General features: G+C 38.3%; 1 protein-coding gene across 4 annotated transcripts in view; it reads right to left on the reverse strand.

Moving 5' to 3' along the window:
* STK31 (serine/threonine kinase 31) overlaps positions 1–15,594 on the reverse strand; it is a 70,165-nt gene that overhangs the window by 36,123 nt on the left and 18,448 nt on the right. For 3 of the 4 annotated variants that reach the window (XM_055590592.1, XM_055590590.1, XM_055590588.1), the window contains exons 10-12: positions 14,875–15,034; positions 11,761–11,883; positions 874–1,053 (exon numbers count right to left, since the gene is read on the reverse strand). In XM_055590592.1, the coding sequence (XP_055446567.1) occupies positions 874–1,053; positions 11,761–11,883; positions 14,875–15,034 (463 nt within the window). The remainder of the gene's footprint in view (positions 1–873; positions 1,054–11,760; positions 11,884–14,874; positions 15,035–15,594) is intronic. The other variant, XM_055590591.1, reaches the window with a different exon arrangement.

Raw genomic sequence — 15,594 nt, forward strand, 5'->3', positions numbered from 1 at the left:
CAGAGGATGATTCTGAAACAAACGAAGACAAAGAAATAACTTAGTTATGTTAATGTATCCATAAGAAAGCATCAAAAAAGAATTCTAGAAGTAGCTGGAGATTAAAAGTTTTTTTTTTTTTTTCCCCCCCAAAACAAAGCTAGAAATGCATATTTGGAAACCAATCACACAGAGAGATAAATGATACCATAGGTGTCTTAGTCCTTGCTCAGGAGGTTGCAAAGCAGACAGAAGAACAGAGAATCAGTAACAAAATTGGGCAAAAATTCAGTTAGGGTTCTGAGTACATTATACAAACCACATGTCTCAAAGCCTTTTATAAAATTATGTAGTGTTTTTACAATAATAAATAAGAACTAAAAAAATTATGACATCTTTTCTAACATTTAATAACCGAGACTAGTATTTCCCATTTTAGATATCTTTAAGATACTTAAGATAACTAAAACCTGAATGACTTAAACACTGTCAAACATTTTAATCATGACAAGTTAGCCAACTAATGCTAAAACACGTATATCTTTCTAAAAAAGAAACCAAAATGAGGAAAGCTGTATCTTCTAAAGCACATATCGTTACCTCTACACTATAGCTGTAAAATAAACACTTCACTTGTAATAAACTCCAGATATTATCTTACACCTGTAGCTTGACTGAAGCTGTTTTCATATACGTCCTAAACAGAGAATGTAAATAGGTAAATCCCTCACTCTTCTATCCCAGCATTCTCATTCTTATTTTTGTCTCTTTTTTCTCTCTCCCCCTCCCTCCCTCCCTTGCTTTCAGAAAGAAGTAAATTACATGTGGAAAATTTAAAAACATATATTCCTTGGTTTATGCTACAACATCACCAGGCAACAGAACTCCTGTTACCTTTAAAGTATTCTGGAACCATGCTACAAGACGTTGTATACAAGTCTCTGTTTCACTTCTAACATTGGTGAACTCCTCTCTTTTATTACACCTCCAGTCATTAAATTTCTCCAGTATTTCTTCAGAGTTAATTCCTTCTTTGGCCTGTCCATATACTGCTTCTAAAGAGGCTGACAAATCCTGTGGAGAGATACTTCTGTTTATTAAAGTTAATTAAATTTATATGAAGAGTAAAGCACCATATTAGAATCTGAGAGACAGTGAAGTGATATATTGAATCCCTATCTTAGAGAAGTTTATAAATAAAACTTTGAATATCTAGACATAAAAGCATAAAACTACCTAGGAGGTGATTTATTTGGATTATAATAGTAAAAGTTCATTAAATGAATTAAGGTTATAAACAGAAGGCTTTATAGTCTTAGGCTTTTAATTGAGTAGAAAGTATCCTCTTTTCTCTGACTTTACATAAGAATCTATTTTGTCCTGATATGGAAGTTTCTAAGGGCTGCTGCTGCTGTTGCTAAGTCACTTCAGTCGTGTCCAACTCTGTGCGACCCCACAGACGGCAGCCCACAAGGCTCCCTGTCCCTGGGATTCTCCAGGCAAGAACACTGGAGTGGGTTGCCATTTCCTTCTCCAATGCATGAAAGCAAAAAGTGAAAAGTGAAAGTGAAGTCGCTCAGTCCTGTCCGACTCTTAGCGACCCCATGGACTGCGGCCCACCAGGCTCCTCCGTCCATGGGATTTTCCAGGCAAGAGTGCTGGAGTGGGGTGCCATTGCCTTCTCCGTTCTAAGGGCTACTGCTAAGTAAAAATAAACATACCAAATTGTACAAATAATTCCAATTAAGGAAAGACAATAAGCATATGTATCTAGACAGCATATTAAAAAGCAGAGACATCACTTTGACAACAAAGGTCCATATAGTTTTGATCTTCCCAGTAGTCATGTACGGATGTGAGAGCTGGACAATAAAAAAAGCTGAGCACTGAAGAACTGATGCTTTCAAACTATAGTGTTGAAGACTCTTGAGTGTCCCTTGGATGCAAAGAGATCAAACAGTTAATCCTAAAGGAAATCAACCCTGAACATTCACTGAAGGACTGATGCTCAAGCTGAAGCTCCAATACTTTGGCCACCTGACATGAAGAGCCAAGTCACTGGAAATGACCCTGATGCTGGGAAAGACTGAAGGCAGGAGAAGCGGGCACCAGAGGATGAAGTGATTGGATGGCATTATCAACTCAATGGACATGAATTTGAGCCAACTCTGGGAAATAGTGAAGGACAAGGAAGACTGGCATGCTGCAATCCATAGGGTCGCAAAGAGTTAGACACGACTGAGCTACTGAACACAATATACATTAAAAAGCATTTTTAGAAAGGACTAGAAGAGACAAGATAGCCTGATGGCTCCCTCCAGGACTGAGACCTGAGAAAACATCACAGAGACAAGAGGAAAACTTAATAGATCCCAGAAATTTTTATCACAAAACTGAAAAACCCTTGGAAAGAAAGAAGATGGTTGGTATTTACACTGAATGAATACAATCACTGCAAGTAGGAGACAGCCTGTACCACAGCAGAGAATCATCTTGGGAAAAAAGAATTTTCTTCGTATGTTCTTCTCCCTTCCTCACACTGGGCAAGAAAGCAGCAGCACAAGCAAAAGGCAATGAGTTTATACAAGTACAGTACGGAAAACTAGACGAGGCAAAAACTGACAACCAGGACAGAAGAGATGGCCAAGCATTCTTCCCCTTCCCCTGAATACCCAGCAGCATTTACACCTAAGGGTAGCAGCCCATGGAAAAGAGGAAAGGCTGAAGGAGAAGGACTGAGAGGTCCTCTGAAGAGTAAGATTATCTAGAACAGAAGCCAATAGGAAGCAGTTGAGCACAGACTGTGTTATGGTCTTCTTGACAGACCAGAACCTGGGGACAGGAGTCGACGAAAAGAAGGCGAAGAAAAGAAGGACGCGGGGGACCCAAGTCTGTAGTGAGACAAGAGTGCTATATTCATGGCAGTGTGTGCTTATATATTGTAATACAAGGAAGCTTTAGGTAAAAAATAAGGTTAAGTAAAAAACACCAAAACCAGACGCATAATAACAGTAACTAGGGGAATAACAATAGTCACAGGGCCAGAAGACAATCCATGTATTGGAAATAGGAACATGACTAAGTAGTTTTACAGAAAAGCAAAAGGTTACTGAAAGGAATCCATGTATGTGTTCTGCCTTATGACCTCAGTCCTGAGAGCTGCGTGCAGCTCTGCTCGTTCCTGTTTTCCAGGAACTGATAAGGAACAGAGGGCCCTTAAGAAACAGAAAACAACATATACGGTTCCTTAAAATTAAATGTTCCCTGACAAGACTGCAACCCTGTAAGTTCTGAGAAGCAAGCCTATCCTATTCCTAAATCCTCCTGAAGTCTTCAAAGGTATGCGCCAACCTTTCACTCTTCCAAGGTCCCTCTTCCACACTAACACATACGCACCTAACAGCACACCAAGATAGTTGATAATTCTTCAAGAGAATATAGAGTCCTGAGGAGAAGTACAGGGGAGGATGAAATGTGGCAGTAACATAGGCACTCTGAAAGAAATATAACAATCTAAGCCACCTTATTGATATTTCTCCTGGTAATCTTGATTCCAGCTTGTGCTTCTTCCAGCCCAGCGTTTCTCATGATGTATTCTGCATAGAAGTTAAATAAGCAGGGTGACAATATACAGCCTTGACGTATTCCTTTTCCTATTTGGAACCAGTCTGTTGTTCCATGTCCAGTTCTAACTCTTGCTTCCTGACCTGCATATAGGTTTCTCAAGAGGCAGGTCAGGTGGTCTGGTATTCCCATCTCTGTCAGAATTTTCCACAGTTTATTGTGATCCACACAGTCAAAGGCTTTGGCATAGTCAATAAAGCAGAAATAGATGTTCCTCTGGAACTCTCTTGCTTTTTCCATGATCCAGCGGATGTTGGCAATTTGATCTCTGGTTCCTCTGCCTTTTCTAAAACCAGCTTGAACATCAGGAATTCACGGTTCATGTAATGCTGAAGCCTGGCTTGGAGAATTTTGAGCATTACTTTACTAGTGTGTGAGATGAGTGCAATTGTGCGGTACTTTGAGCATTCTTTGGCATTGCCTTTCTTTGGGACTGGAATGAAAACTGACCTTTTCCAGTCCTGTGGCCACTGCTGAGTTTTCCAAATTTGCTGACATATTGAGTGCAGCACTTTCACAGCATCTTTCAGGATTTGAAATAGCTCAACTGGAATTCCATCACCTCCACTAGCTTTGTTCATAATGATGCTTTCTAAGGCCCACTTGACTTCACAGTCCAGGATGTCTGGCTTTACATGAGTGATCACACCATTGTGATTATCTGGGTCGTGAAGATCTTTTTTGTATAGTTCTTCTGTGTATTCTTGCCACCTCTTCTTAGTATCTTCTGCTTCTGTTAGATCCATACCATTTCTGTCCTTTATCGAGCCCATTTTTGCATGAAATGTTCCCTTGGTATCTCTAATTTTCATAAAGAGATCTCTCGTCTTCCCCATTCTGTTGCTTTACTTCTTTGCACTGATCACTGAGCAAAGCTTTCTTATCTCTCCTTGCTATTCTTTGGAATTCTGCATTCATATGCATATATCTTTCCTTTTCTCCTTTGCTTTTTGGTTCTCTTCTTTTCACAGCTATTTGTAAGGCCTCCTCAGACAGCCATTTTGCTTTTTTGCATTTCTTTTCCATGGGGATGTTCTTGATCCCTGTCTCCTGTACAATGTCACGAACCTCTATCCATAGTTCATCAGGCACTCTATCAGATCTAGTCCCTTAAATCTATTTCTCACTTCCACTGTATAATCATAAGGGATTTGATTTAGGTCATACCTGAATGGTCTAGTGGTTTTCCCTACTTTCTTCAATTTAAGTCTGAATTTGGCAATAAGGAGTCAGATATGCATATGACACCACCCTTATGGCAGCAAGTGAAGAGGAACTAAAAAGCTTCTTGATGAAAGTGAAAGAGGAGAGTGAAAAAGTTGGCTTAAAGCTCAACATTCAGAAAACTAAGATCATGGCATCTGGTCCCATCACTTCATGGCAAATAGATGGGTTAACAGTGGAAACAGTGTCAGACTTTATGTTTTTGGGCTCCAAAACCACTGCAGATGGTGATTGCAGCCATGAAATTAAAAGACACTTACTCCTTGGAAGGTAAGTTATGACCAACCTAGTTCAGTTCAGTTCAGTTCAGTCGCTCAGTCCTGTCCGACTCTGCAACCCCATGAATCGCAGCATGCCAGGCCTCCTTGTCCATCACCAACTCCTGGAGTTCACTCAGACTCACGTCCATCGAGTCAGTGATGCCATCCAGCCATCTTATCCTCTGTCGTCCCCTTCTCCTCCTGCCCCCAATCCCTCCCAGCATCAGTCTTTTCCAATGAGTCAACTTTTTGCATGAGGTGGCCAAAGTACTGGAATTTCAGCTTTAGCATAATTCCTTCCAAAGAAATCCCAGGGCTGATCTCCTTCAGAATAGACTGGTTGGATCTCCTTGCAGTCCAAGGGACTCTCAAGAGTCTTCTCCAACACCACAGTTCAAAAGCATCAGTTCTTCAGCACCAACCTAAACAGTATATTAAAATGCAGAGATGTTACTTTGCCAACAAAGGTCTATCTAGTCAAGGCTTTGGTTTTTCCCGTAGTCATGTATGGATGTGAGAGTTGGAATATAAAGAAGGCTGAGTGCCAAAAAACTGATGCTTTTGAAAAGACGATGATGCTGGGAGTGACTGGGGATAGGAGGAGAAGGGGACGACAGAGGATGAGACGGTTGGATGGCATCACCGACTCAATAGACCTGAGTTGGAGTAAACTCCGGAAGTTGGTGATGGACAGGGATGCCTGGCATGCTGAGATTCATGGGGTTGCAAAGATTCTGACATGACTGAGTGAGTGAACTGAACTGAAGCCACCTTATAAAAAGAAGCAAAATCAATGGCCCAGATAATAGTAAGAACTCAAAATACACATAACAAATCTTCTCAAAAATAGAAAGAATATTGGAAACATAAAGCAAAACCAAGTAATTATAAATAATAAACAACTGAAATTATTAAGCATGAAGAAATAATTTTTGAAATAAAGAACACAATGGTTTGGTTAAATAGCAGAATACAGCAAAGAATCAATTAGTGACTACTGATTAGGACAAAAAAGCGACTCATATCAACAACTGCAGAAGAAAACAATGGATTATTATTGTCAAAAGTCTTAAGAGAAAATGGCCTTTGCATCTAAGATATTTTATAGCTCATTAAATAACTGTTGAAAGGAGTTTAAATGTAAGCAGTGGCTTAAATATTTGAATTGTTTAAATATGATATCCTGAAACATTTAATAACTTACAAAGTCAACCGCTCAAACCCTGCTTGAAAGGACTCTCAGAGAAAGTACTCTAAAATACAGAGTGAACCAAAAGATATCCAACAATTTATGAAGTCAGAAAATAACTCAACTCTACAAAGTTTGATACTTGAGTTTTCATATACCATACCTGTAACAATCTGTGAGTAAAATCACAGACAACAATTGTGATTGTTTGGTTAGCTGGTATTTGGGAGAGAGATACAGACAGACAAGACCCACCAGAGGCAAGTGAGAATGTTCTAAGGTATGAAGGGAAGAGGGTAGAAAAGGAGGGAAAAAAAAATCATGATAAACAGAAACACAAAAGTTATCACAGAAATAAGTTCTAATAAAATAGTAATTATATATAAATCAAGTTACCCATTAAATGACAGATTTAAATGTTTGATTCTTTTAAAAAATGATCCACTGGAGTGTTGTCTAACAGAGACATACAAAATAAATGGAAGAAAAAAACTATGTATAAGGCAAATATTAACTAGAAAGAGAAGTAGGGTAAGAATTTTAAAAGCAGGGGGGGATGATTTGGGAGAATGGCATTAAAACATGTATAATATCATATAAGAAACGAATCACCAGTCCAGGTTTGATGCAGGATACAGGAAGCTTGGGGCTGGTGCACTGGGATGACCCAGAGGGATGGTATGAGGAGGGAGGTGGGAGTTCAGGATGGGGAGCACGTGTACACCCGTGGTGGATTCATGTTGATGTATGGAAAAACCAATACAATATTGCAAAGTAAAAAAAAATAATAATAATAAAAAAAATTTTTTTAATAAAATAAAAGGAAACAAAAATAAAACTTTATCCCAAAACACCTTAAGGGAAAACTACTATTACCTAATAGTTTAAAAATACATAGTTTAAAATACATAACAATCATGAATTCATTAACACTTAACAATAAGCTCTGAAATATTTTGAGAAATTAAAGAAAACTAGTATATATTAACTAGAAAATATAAAAAAATCTCAAAACTTACAAAATGATCAGATAAAAAAACTAAGCAAAGATACAGAAGATTAAAGCTTCAGATCATAGCTTAAGCCATAGATCAGAAACTGCACACAAAAAACCTAGAATATATTTTCTTTTTGAATTTATAAAAACAGTCATGAAACATTAACTATGTATTGTAGGCCACAAAAGAAGCCTCAATAAATGCTAATGAAATCAAATATCGTGACATTTCACTTCTTTGACCTTCATTATAAAAGTATAAGTTACATTACTTAAGTACTTGAAGAAAATAAATAAAAATCTAACCATTTTTCAGCAAAATAAAGAGAAATTTAAGAATAATCTGGTGACAAAAGGGAAGAATAGAAAGGGAGACAAACCAGATTTGGCAAAAAGTCTTTTAAGATTAAACTTTAAAAAGAAAAGTTTTAAAATGATCTTGGTTGCCAATCCTTTAACTCTGTAACAGTTAATGAGAAGAAATAAACTATTACAGAGTAAAGCTGCACTGTTGCTGCTGCTAAGTCACTTCAGTCATGTCTGACTCTGTGTGACTCCAGAGACGGCAGCCCACCAGGCTCCCCCGTCCCTGGGATTCTCCAGGCAAGAACACTGGAGTGGGTTGCCACTTCCTTCTCCAATGCATGAAAGTGAAAAGTGAAAGTGAAGTTGCTCAGTCATGTCCAACTCTTAGCGACCCCATGGACTGCAGCCCACCAGGCTCCTCTGTCCATGGGATTTTCCAGGCAAGAGTACTGGACTGGGGTGCCACTGCCTTCTCCAGAATCATGTCTAAGGCCAGTCAATTTTCCCCATGCCATTTTGCTGGTAGCATCTGTTTTGCTATTCCCCTTAGAGCATCTCTAGTATAGTAAACAAACCTCTGTTGGTTATAGTAAACACAGTTTATCCAATCAACATTTTTATTAATGGTGGACCACCAGAATAATACCTACTCGAACCCTGCTGCTATTTGGTTTCTAGCCTTGGATTCATTAGGAATACCTCTAGGGACCCCAATAGAATAAATATATATGGATCAAATGACCCACCCGGGGCAAGAGTGTTCCTTTTGGCTCTATGGTTAGTCTGCTTAAGAGATGGATCTGAGTGTCGAAATGCCAGGGTGAAAAGGATAGCCAATTTAACTAGGGTGCAAATTCCACTCCAATTGGCTGGTAGAGTCTCAAGCAATGGTCCTCCACAACACCAGATGTCTTCCCAGGCCATAGTTAATGCAGAATAGTTGTTCATTTCTCAAAGGACTGGCCTTCACTGCACCGGACACATTCCCCAAGAATGCTAACTGTTCTCCCCACCAAGAGAGGCACGAGGTATAGTTCACATTATGGAATGGGGGTTTGACAGTCCTTGGGGGTTATGCCTAGGACCCTTCACAGTCACGAACATTAGACAGGTGAATTCTTACATCACTGTCCTTTTCTATGCAAATCTTATTTCACCATTCTGGAATAACCTATACTATTTATTCAATTCTATTTAAGAAAATGTTCCAAATAATGGCTCCAATGGTTCCTGAACCATACACAATAATAGGAAAACTACATATTAATCAAATTGCCAACATCCGCTGGATTATATAAAAAGCTAGAGAATTCCAGAAAAACATGTATTTCTGCTTCTTTGACTAAGCTAAAGCCTTTGACTGTGCAGATCACAATAAACTGTGGAAAATTATCTTAAAGAGATGGGAATACCAGACCACCTTACCTGCCTCCTGGGAAACATGTATGCAGGAGGTCAAGAAGCAATAGAACAGGATATGGAACTGTTCCAAATTGGGAAAGGAGTACATCAAGGCTGTATATTGGCACTCTGCTTATTTAATTTATATGCAGAGTACATCATGAGAAATGCTGGATGAAGCACAAATTGGAATCAAGATTGCTGGGAGAAATACCAGTAACCTCAGATATGCAGAAGATACCATCCTCATGGTAGAAAGCAAAGAAGAATTAAAGAGCCTCTTGATGAAGGTGAAAGAAGTAAAAAAGCTGGCTTAAAACTCAAAATTCAAAAAACTAAGATCATAGCATCCAGTCCCATCACTTCATGCATGGCAAACAGATGGGGATACAATGGAACAGTGATAGACTTTATTTTCTTGGGCTCCAAAATCACTACAGATGGTGACTGTAGTCATGAAATTAAAAGACGCTTGCTCCTTGGAAGAAAAGCTATGACAAACCTAGACATATTAAGACAAACCTAGCATATTAAATAGCAGAGACATTACTTTGCCAACAAAGGTCAGGTCCATATAGTCAAAGCTATGGTTTTTTCAGCAGCAATGTACAGATATTAGAGCTGGACAATAAAAAAGGCTGAGCACTGAAGAATTGATGCCTTTGAACTGTGGTGCTGGAGAAGACGAATTGAGTCTCCTTTGGACAGCAAGGAGACCAAAACAGTCAATCCTAAAAAATGGTCCTGAATATTCATTGGAAGGACTGATGTGGAAGCTGAAGCTCCAATACTTTGGCCACCTGATGCAAAGAGACAACTCATTGGAAAAGACCCTAATGCCAAGAAAGACTGAAGGCAGGAAGAGAAGGGGATGACAGAGGATGAGATGGCTGGATGGCATCACTGACCTAATGGACATGAGTTTGAGCAAACTCCAGGAGACAGTGAAGGAAAGGGAAGCCTGGCATGCTGGAATCCATGAGGTTGCAGAGTCAGACACAACAGAGTGACTGAACAACACCATCTTTAACCAGGTGGACAGAAAGACACAAGTGCTCGGATGTCCCTTAATAACCTTTTATCCAATTTTCCAGCAAGCTTATCCCCTCCCTACAGTCCAAAACAAGATAGCTAGTATTCAGCTTGGTATTAAAGATACTGTCAAAAGCAGTAAAAATTCAAAGATACATAAAATGTAGGAGTAGAAGAGGGTTATTCTGTTCAAATGATATAATCACATAGAAAGTTCAGAGTATCAACTGACAAAAACTAAAAAAGAGTTCAGCAGAGTTGCCAGAAAAACATCAATATATAAAAATCATTAGTATCCCTCTATACCATCAAAAGAACAAGGGAATTGAAAGATAGCATTCACAAAAGGAACCAAAAGTGTAAACATCTTGGAGTTAAATCAAGAAAATGCATGAGGACTTAGAGAAAAATTTTAAAAAACATTAAAAGATAAAAAAGATCCCAATAAACAGAAAGAAATACTATGCTAATAGGTGGAATGATAACACAGTCGTGCTCATTCACTCCGAATTAGTCATTTCTGAGATGGTAGGATTTGACTGAAGGTAAGATTCCAGAGAAAGTGAAGAGGAACTAAAAAGCCTCTTGATGAAAGTGAAAGAGGAGAGTGAAAAAGTTGGCTTAAAGCTCAACATTCAGAAAACTAAGATCATGGCATCTGGTCCCATCACTTCATGAGAAATAGATGGGGAAACAGTGGAAACAGTGTCAGACTTTATGTTTTTGGGCTCCAAAATCAATGCAGATGGTAACTGCAGCCATGAAATTAAAAGATGCTTACTCCTTGGAAGGAAAGTTATGACCAACTTAGATAGCATATTGAAAAGCAGAGACATTACTTTGCCAACAAAAGTCCGTCTGGTCAAGGCTATGGTTTTTCCTGTGGTCATGTATGGATGTGAGAGTTGGACTGTGAAGAAGGCTGAGCGCGGAAGAATTGATGCTTTTGAACCGTGGTGTTGGAGAAGATTCTTGAGAGCTCCTTGGACTGCAAGGCGATCCAACCAGTCCAATCTGAAGGAGATCAGTCCTGGGTGTTCTTTGGAAGGAATGATGCTAAAGCTGAAACTCCAGTACTTTGGCCACCTCATGCAAAGAGTTGACTCATTGGAAAAGACCCTGATGGCTGGGAGGGATTGGGGGCAGGAGGAGAAGGGGACGACAGAAGATGAGATGGCTGGATGGCATCACTGACTCGATGGACGTGAGTCTGAGTGAACTCCAGGAGTTGGTGATGGACAGGGAGGCCTGGCGTGCTGCGACTCATGGGGTCGCAAAGAGTCGGACACGACTGAGTGACTGAACTGAACTGACTGAAGGTTCCACAATATTTTATGAGCTACTGTACTCTATCTATAGATCTTAGAAGCCATTATCACTCAAGGATCAAGATCCCTCTCCCTAACTCTGACATAAAGGCTTTACTAGATTTTCTGCTAGAAAAATGGCTAACCTGCTTGCTACTGCTCCTGTCTCTGTGAGTTTTCCCAATGAATGCTGCTCTAACAAGCCTTATATGCCTGACTATTTACCTTGCTTGCAGGATACATACATACATATATATAAAAACATATTAAATATATCAATATAAAATTTTAACATCATTAAAAAGAAACTAGGATTCATCAAAGAAAAGAAAAAGTTCTGTAGCCATCAGTACTGTCTGAAGTCTAAAGGCAAATGCTAATTTCAGCTCTCCAATGGTAAACATATTTTAATATATATTTAATATCTTTTAAAATTCCAACCTGCAATGTTTTTAAGCGTTTATTAAGAGATAACTCATCAACTTCCAGAATAAAAACTTCTACTGCCATGTACAGCTTCTGTTGTACTTCATTTCTTTCAGCAATCAAAATATTCCCTTCATTCTGAAGGAAGGAAAAAGGGTATAACCATCATTAATACATCAGGTGTTTTTACACACTGAACTATATGAAAAGAACTGATCTCTTAAAATTAGCAAAATTTAACATTACATTCTCCAACATAATAATATTTAAGACAAACCCCTCTCTTCTTAGATCACCAAACCGACAAAGTTTTTTTCCCTTAATTAGAAATAAGATTTAAATTCCACAATTCTGCTCTGTTAATCTTTACTTTTCCAAAACAATAAAATTTTAGTTAAGAAAATTATACAAGTGTCTGTGACTAATTACATACTGCCTTCTTCCTACTCCCACTCCATGCTTAATTTCTTCATCTATTTATCTTTCAAGATTTAGTTAATCTCCAGCAGGATAAAACCTCCAATTCCCCCAAGAAGCTATGCCTGGAAACAGATATGAGAGATATCCAAGAACCCTATGCATTAGCTCTATTATAGTTCTTAATAAACTATATTAAAACTACCTATTTATATATTTGTCCTATACCCGAAGTAGAGAGAGGAATAGGACGTTTTAAATTTGTGTCTCTACTACTTGTAACAGAAGTACATACATTTAAAAGTCCGAATTTTAGAATATTCTTTTTTGTGTAAGCTGCAACCCACTCCAGTATTTCTGCCTAGAAAAATCCCATGGACTGAGGAGCCTGGTAGGCTACAGTCCATGGGGTCACAAAGAGTCGGACACGACTGAGCAACTTCACTTCACTTCAACCAGACCGTTATATAACTAATTATGAAGACAAAAGAAAAGACTCTCTTTCATCCAAAGTACACACGGCGGGCTTTTCTGGTGGTTCAGTGGTAAAGAATCAGTCTGTCAATGCAGGAGACACGGATTCGATCTGGGAAGCATGCCACGGAGCAGGTAAGCCCATGTGCACAACTACTGACCCTGTTCCCTACAGCCCAGGAAGCACAACGACTAAAGCCCTGGTGCTCTATATAGCCTGTGCTCCTCCACAAGAGAAGCCGCGCAATAAGAAGCCCACGCATCACAACTAGAGAGTAGCCCCCGTGTGCCAGAACTGGAGAAAAGTCTGTGTAGCAATGAAGACCCAGCACAGGCAAAAATAAATACACAAATAAAAAATGTTTTAAAATGTACACATGGCAATCAAGTTAAAGAACTGTGCAAAATATATAAATGAAAATAACAACCTTAAGATGCAAATTAAATACAACAAGGGAAATAAAAAGACAACTTTATCTGAGGGACAATTATGCCTCTGTTCTCAATAATCTACAGTAATCTACTCTTCAATCTGTCAAATGAACTTTAGGGCAATAAAGCCCAAAAGTAAGTCCTGAAATGTCAGCAGTAGTGGAGACAAATTGTTTTAAAAAATCACATTTGTCCTACTAGAATACCAAATCTGACAGACATTATAAGACCTTTTTCCCTCCGTGTCCTGAATCACTTTACTATTTTAAATGACAAAACAAAAGTTAAAAAGCAGTTCTTTTTCAAGTTTCATCTTACTACATGAAAATAATTGTGAAATATTTTAATGATGGCAGTATGGTTTAAATGTAAATAGAATACACTGCAATCAAGACATCTGGTTTAAAATTCCAGATTAACATTTAGAAGTATGTAATCTTGAGCAATTTCCTTAAACCTTGTGGGCCTCATTTTCCTGAGGAGCAAAAATGCCCAAGTTTATAAAGTACCTATACATAAAAGTACCTATACATACATGTTTCTAAAAGATTCAAAAATTATTTTCGTCTATCATCAGAAGTGACCAGTAAAGGTCTAATGTGTAAAGTAACCCAAATCTAATCCCCTAACCAAATTAAATATTCCTGGCATTTCCAAAGGCTTAGTTATCTTATCTACTTTTCTCATTCAGAGCCAGTTAGGCTGCCAACTGGCCAAACTAGGTATGACTAGGGAATAAGACCTTTAGGGTACAATCTTCAGAGGCAGAAACCACCAATACTTAAGATAGGACAACTCCAAACTCAAGTATAGAGCTCATAGGTACTATGGAAAGCTATGATTATTGTATCAGATATCTTATATGAAAAACATGGAGTTCCACTCAGCTGAGTATAATAAAGAAAATTCCCACAGGAAAAAATATTTGTACCTATACTAATTAAGAATTCACGTGAAATATTCCATTCTTCATATCCCTTCCCTACCCACATATAAAGGAAAGGAAAGGAAAGTGAAGTCACTCAGTTGTGTCTGACTCTTTGTGACACCATGGACTGTAGCCTACCAGGCTCCTCTGTCCATGGGATTTTCCAGACAAGGGTACTAGAGTGGATTGCCATTTCCTTCTCCACGGGATCTTCCCTAACCAGGGATCGAATCTGGGTCTCCCACGTTGCAGGCCGACGCTTTACTGTCTGAGCCACCAGGGAGGCACCCACATATAACCACCTTTCAAGAACGGATGGTTTAGAGAGCATTTACTAGTAAGGCAGAGTCCTATACTGTAGCATAAAGCATGCCCCTCCGACCAGAAGATCCACATTAGCAGGTGTGGGAGTCATCCCAGCTTATAAGCCTCATGCCCCTCAAAAACCATTATCTCTTATAGGTATAGCTTCCAGGGTCCCTCAAGGAGTATGCCCAGTTGTTTAGTATTTGTAGTTTGCAGTTCCTCCCAATCCAGATACAATTTACCAATCAGGGATTTTACTTACCTAAACAATGTTGCCAGTAACATGACTGAAATTTCAATTTATCAAATTACCAAGGGAACAGAGAGAGGTAAATCCTCAGGCAAAAGGGGTAAAGATTTTGTTAACCCTTTTCCACAATCACTACTCATTTACCTAACCTTTCTTCTAAGGCAACAAAAGAAATCAAATTACTAATATGAAGATATTCCAAAAGTTAAAGATTTCATATAAAGTATCATTACAGTATCTGCAGTCCTTCTGCTTTTTGAAAGATATTATCTCCTTATATTCAACAGATAAAAATCATAATGGAGAAAAATTCTTGACCTACCACATTCTCACAAGTTTGAATCTTCTCCTGAGCCAGATTATATTCTGCCCAAATTAGCTCTAATTCATTCAAAGAAGCTGGGATAGTAAAGCAGTCTTCATCCAACACTTGTATAGCATCTGAAAGGTCATTTCCAAAACGAACACTGATACTGACACGTCTATTTAAAAAAAAAAAAAAATAGCATAGCAAAAGGAAAAGATCACGAAATGTTTAAGGTGGTGTGAGAAAAAAAAATTACACAAATAGTAATGGTCTAAAGTTACTATTTACAACACTGGCTATGAAGAGGTATTTTTTAAAACTACATAAAATCATATATAACTTTGATACAAACCTTTAACTAAAAATACATTTCACTGGGAAAAAATTAAATATTTATAAAGACAGCTTCAAAAGTCTGCAGAATTAAAATGATATAAAATTAGATTTGTAAATACTTCTTTTAAAATGTTCTATTTAAGCCAATTTTATCAAGATGAAGGCACAGAGTCCTTGTACCTTAATAAGCAGACCAGCATTTGCATAATCTTAAAAAAAAAAAAATCCCAAAAAATCCCAACAAAGCAATCAGAGAGGCCAATTAGGAAAACCAACAAGGCTCACTCACCATTCTATTTGTTTTAGCTTCCAACCAGACTTCCACCATTCTAACAGTACACTATTTCCTCAAATACAGGTCAGAATATATCGAACTGTTTTGGTCTAAAGTCTGTCTCA

Source organism: Bubalus kerabau, chromosome 8 (genome assembly GCF_029407905.1).
Source record: "Bubalus kerabau isolate K-KA32 ecotype Philippines breed swamp buffalo chromosome 8, PCC_UOA_SB_1v2, whole genome shotgun sequence".
Taxonomy (NCBI): Eukaryota; Metazoa; Chordata; class Mammalia; order Artiodactyla; family Bovidae; genus Bubalus; species Bubalus kerabau.